We start from the raw sequence: 4,936 nt of genomic DNA, 5'->3' as shown, positions 1-4,936 counted from the left end.
ACCAGGCTTTTCCTCGGCAGGTTTTACTGTGATTACTGTGACACGTACCTCACCCATGACTCGGTGAGTACCAGAGCCTTGGCTTTAATTCTTTCGTGCATCAAGAGCCTTAAAATAAACCTTACAGCGGTGTTACTTAGTGTTTCCCCCTTCCATGCACAAAAGAGGGAGAACATGCCATGGTCCTGGTGTTCTCCAGCGGGGCAGTGGCGGGGTAAGAGAAGGCTGCTGGGGGGGGGCTCAGGGCAGCCTTTGGAGAGTCAGCACTTATTGTGTTGATAAAACTTACATAAAGGTTTTGCACATCATCCCCCCCCCCCCCGACTGGGCACAGAAACAAACCTGCTTTATGCTGGTAAACTACACTAAAATCGTAATGAATCCCCGGTAACCTTAGGGTTTCTGTGACCTTTCCCAGCCCTCTGTGAGAAAAACCCACTGCAGTGGCCGGAAGCACAAGGAGAACGTGAAGGACTATTACCAGAAATGGATGGAGGAGCAAGCCCAGAGCCTGATTGACAAAACAAGTAAGGCCAATCTTTCCGTGACTTCAGCTGCCTCCCCTTTCCTTCCCCTGCCTTTCCTTCACCTGCTCTTCCATGCTTCCACCTTGACTTTTCCTCACTTCCCTGGGGAGTCTTTGCTCAGTGAGTCACAAGTGAAAACTTGGAGTGTGGATCGTGAGTTCCTCGGGTCTTGGGCTGTCCTGGGGGAAGCTGAGGGTTCTGTCTACCACACAGGAGCTGAGGTTCCCTTCCAGGGCTGGTGGCAGTGTCTCCATGTCACTGTTCATGAGGGCTGTCGGTGCCACTGCCCTCAGTGATATCCTACAGAGCCACACAGCACACTTGTGCTGCTTGGCAGTGGCACGTTCATGCTAAGAGCTTGGATAAGAATTCTAAAAGATAGGAAAATGGACATTAAAACATCTGGATTGTTGCATTTTTCACGTGCTGGAGTTGCTTGCCCTCAGTTGCCCAGTGATGTTTTTTTCTTGTGCTTAAAGGCTTGACTGAAGTGTGGCATTGTTTTCTCTGTCACTTCATAGGGTCCTTTTCCTCTTTCCTCTGAGGAATGGCTCTTTCCTCTGTGAAAGAAATACAAACACCAGATTAACTTTATGGCAGCATTCCTTGGCTCGTAGGATACCCCTAAAGATCACTGATCCTCCTCCCAGCTCCGTGCAGGACTGCCTAAGACTAAACCATGTGGCCAGGAGCATCATCCAGCTGCTCCCTGAGCTCTGACAGGCTCAGAGCCGTGCCCACTTCCCTGGGGAGTGCTCAGTTCCCAACCACCTCTGGATGAAGAGTTCTCCTAAAATATCCAGTCCAGACTTCCCCATACTTATTACCACAGGCCTGGGCCCTAGGATATATCACTGTGTCTTGCAGCCATAGGGAGGAGGAGGAGAGAAGATCCAGCAGGCAGGAATTGTGCAGCAAGATTGATTTATTTAATTATTTTACAAACTCTTTTATAGACTTTTTCTTCATAGTCTAATTGGACAAAGGATCAGCCCCCCCTTGGGGTGATTGGCTAAAATCCTAAAACATCCATTGTCAAAATATTTTTCTGCCATACCATAAACAAGACTTTTCAAGGTTGCAGTTGTTTGGTTGTTTACATACTCTGCTACCTCTTCTGTGAGAGAGAAAAGTCTCTCACGGACTTAGAAAATAGCAAGAAAATCCTCGCTAGCAGCATTTTTGTATCTACACATACTCATCCTCGTTCTATTTCCCTTCGTCCGTTTTCCTTGCGATGCTCCCAACTTCCCCATCTTTTGCCTTCCTTCCAGTCAATACCAATTGAATTTCTCCCCTTCCTCGCACCCCGTTTCCTGCTCCTTGCCCCTCCCCAGCCCTCGCCCCGTTGCCATTCCAGCATGCCCAGGGGTGTGACATCCACGCAGGAGCTCTCTAGTCCCAGCTGTAACAAGAATTGTCTCCAGGAGTCTCAGGTGCTCCCCAGGTGCCAGGGATGTGTCCGGCGTGGGGACAGCAGCGCACGCAGCATGACGTGACCGCGGGGCATGACACGGACGAGCGACCCGGCGCTTCCTCGGCCTAGTAACTGGTTTTTTTTTTCCCTGGGATTCTTTCTTTCCTTTTTTTTTTTTTTCTTTTCCCCCCCAATGTAGCGGCTGCATTCCAGCAAGGGAAAATTCCACCGACCCCGTTCTCGGCACCACCTCCGGCCGGAGCCATGATTCCACCTCCTCCCAGCATCCGTAAGTTTGGGGCACTTTGGGACTGGGATCACGGCCCTCTGGAGCTGTATTGCTTGTGTCCTTAGCTTGGAAAGAAAAGGCGTTTTAGCTTGAAGCCAAGCCAAGCCATCTTGAGCTCGTGCTCCCACCGTGTGAGGGAGTTCTGTGTAAGATCAGTTCAGTCCTTACTGTGTCTGATTTCTGGGATGCTGAGTCCACCAGAAGCAGTGACAGCCCCTCATTCCATGGGGGTCCCGTGCAGGTGCCTCCATTAGAACTGCACAGTGGGTTGGTTTGGGTTGGTTTTTCTAAATACAATCATTTTGGTAACCTTTTGCCCTTGAGCTGGTGAAGGGCCCAGAGCCCTCCCAGCCCCAAGTCCCACTGTTGGGAGTGGCAGCTCCCTGTGCTGGGTGTGCACAGCTGGAGTTGGCAGCCAGCATATTCCTCCTGTGGTCACTTCCTAGCGCCTGGAATCAGGGCTGGCATGGAGGCAGATGTAAAGCCACTGAGGCATTAGTTACTGCCATGTGCTGTGAATAACTGCACTGCCCTTTGGTGGCTGAGAGTGCCAGTGTGTAACTGTTGTGTCTGTCCAGCTGGCCCCCCCCGGCCCGGCATGATGCCAGCCCCACACATGGGGGGGCCCCCAATGATGCCAATGATGGGCCCACCCCCCCCGGGAATGATGCCAGTCGGACCTGGTAAGTCTGGGATGGGGTAACTGTGCCATGGGGGGCTGGGTGGGGGGTCTAGGTGTTGTTTCCTGTCCCACCATCTATTGGGAGCTCAGTGCTGGGCTGGTCACGCTCCGGTCACACCTGTGTCACTGTTACCCCTGCATAGAGAGACTACAACAGTTTTACAGCCATTCATTAAAGCCTTTTTACTTCTCGTTGAGAGTTACCCAACCCCCTGTTGCAGCTGGAATTTTGGCTCTGGGAAGTCGTAGCTGTTCTCCCTCTGCTTTGAGCAGTAGTTGTTTAGGAGTTTGGTGCCTCCAGGTCTCGGGTTTTGCACAAAGGGCACATTTTTTGCACTAAATGAATTTTACTCTCTAAAGTGTCTCAGGGGAACATGTTCCAGAGAAACAATGGGCCTGGAAAATGCTTTATCAGAACTGTAAACTAAAATGTCTTTGATCCGTTCCACTCCTGAGCTTCCTGGCATTTGAGGAATTCTCAAGGGATATCTTTTTGGAGCAGTTCCCAGAACAAATCTGCGGGAGCACACACACACACATGTGCACTGAAAGTAGTGAAGTGTCTTTGCAGTTATTGTCTTGTGCTGGAAAGTATTCTTTAAGTGTTTTTAAAGGCACAAGGTAAATGAGCAATCTGTGATGTTCAGCAGCCTGGTGCAAATAAATGGCAAAGTGAGATGGAAACCATTCTTTCAGAGCTGTGCAGCAGAAAGCCTGCTTTTCCCTGGCAGAGGTGCTTGGTGCTTGTTTGCAGCACTTTTCTCCAAATGAACTTTCCAGATCAGTAATTAAGCTCATGTCTCTCTTGAGTGGCTGGAAATGATTTGTGAGTGAATGTTGTCAGAATGGGTGTATAACCCACGAGCTCCATTCCTCCTCTGCTGATGGCTGAGCTCCTTCAGGGAACGGAATCCGTCTCTGCCAGGTCAGAGCTTGCAGACTTGGAAAATGGGAGTTCCCTGGAGCAGGGGAGAGAACCTGCCCACTGTACAGTGTGAAATTATCCCCTGTGAGGCTGGTGAGGCCCTGGCACAGGTTGCCCAGAGAAGCTGTGGCTGCCCTATCCCTGGAAGTGTCCAAGGCCAGTTTGGACAGGGCTAGGATCAACCTGGAATAGTGGAAGGTGTCCCTGCCTGTGGCAGGGGAGTGGAAATAAATCTTTAAGGTCCATCCCAACCCAAACCATCCATGTTCTACGATGACAGGGCAGTTGGTGCTCCCAAGACCTGTTCTCTAACCTGTTTTTCCCCTGGCAGCTCCTGGGATGAGGCCACCCATGGGAGGACACATGCCAATGATGCCAGGGCCCCCAATGATGAGACCCCCCTCCAGGCCCATGATGGTGCCAACCAGGCCGGGAATGACCCGTCCAGACAGATAAAGGTGAAGATGGAGCTGCCTTTTCATATTAGGACCTTCCCTATGATAAACAGCACAGACCTGTGTCCCTGGGGTTTTGTACTGGGGGTGTGGAGGGACTTTGCTGTCACCTCAGCGTGCAGATGGACACACCCTGCACTGACTTGTACGAGGTCTGGCTTTTTGGGTGTCTCTTCAGTTGTATTACTATTTTTTTTCCCCCCATTGAGTAATAAAAACAATAAAGCATTGATGTTGTTTCCATACGGACTTGGCGCCTTGTTCTGGACTGTCTCCTGGAGAAGAAAATAGGGGTGGGGAGCAGTGCTGGGCTGTGAGGCAAATTCAGGGCTGATGGAGGTCCTGGGGGAGCCCCTGGGAAGGGGGTCCTGGAGGATCTGGGGGCAGCTCCCTGGGGGTCCGGGTTGGTCCTGGAGGAGATACCAGAGGGGAGTTCCAGGGTGGTCCTTGGAGCCGCGGGGAGCGGAGTCCTGGGGGATCCCGGGGTGGGGTCCTGGAGTGGGCTCCAGGTGGGGGTCCCGGAGCGGGTCCCTGGGCGTCCGGGGACTTGCCCCGAGGAGGGTGCGGAGGCTCCCTGTGGCCGCCCCCTGGGCGCACACGTCCAGAGCGCGGCTGCGGTGGTGCGGACAGGGAAGGGGGCG

At 52.2% G+C, this 4,936-nt stretch overlaps 2 protein-coding genes across 2 annotated transcripts in view; both read left to right on the top strand.

The window, feature by feature from the left end:
• SNRPC (small nuclear ribonucleoprotein polypeptide C) overlaps positions 1-4,544 on the top strand; it is a 16,612-nt gene extending 12,068 nt beyond the window's left edge. Inside the window, exons 2-6 of the mRNA XM_017727148.1 lie at positions 6-63; positions 419-527; positions 2,144-2,233; positions 2,812-2,916; positions 4,172-4,544. Of these exons, the coding sequence (XP_017582637.1) occupies positions 6-63; positions 419-527; positions 2,144-2,233; positions 2,812-2,916; positions 4,172-4,296 (487 nt within the window). The 3' untranslated portion in view covers positions 4,297-4,544. The remainder of the gene's footprint in view (positions 1-5; positions 64-418; positions 528-2,143; positions 2,234-2,811; positions 2,917-4,171) is intronic.
• Positions 1-4,936, top strand: part of UHRF1BP1 (UHRF1 binding protein 1) — a 36,595-nt gene that overhangs the window by 6,191 nt on the left and 25,468 nt on the right. The gene's annotated exons all lie outside the window — the stretch shown is intronic.

This window comes from Corvus brachyrhynchos, unplaced genomic scaffold (assembly GCF_000691975.1).
Source record: "Corvus brachyrhynchos isolate BGI_N302 unplaced genomic scaffold, ASM69197v1 scaffold72, whole genome shotgun sequence".
Taxonomy (NCBI): domain Eukaryota; kingdom Metazoa; phylum Chordata; class Aves; order Passeriformes; family Corvidae; genus Corvus; species Corvus brachyrhynchos.
The sequence above is the reverse complement of the archived record's forward strand: the minus strand, read 5'-3'. Positions and strand labels throughout refer to the sequence as shown.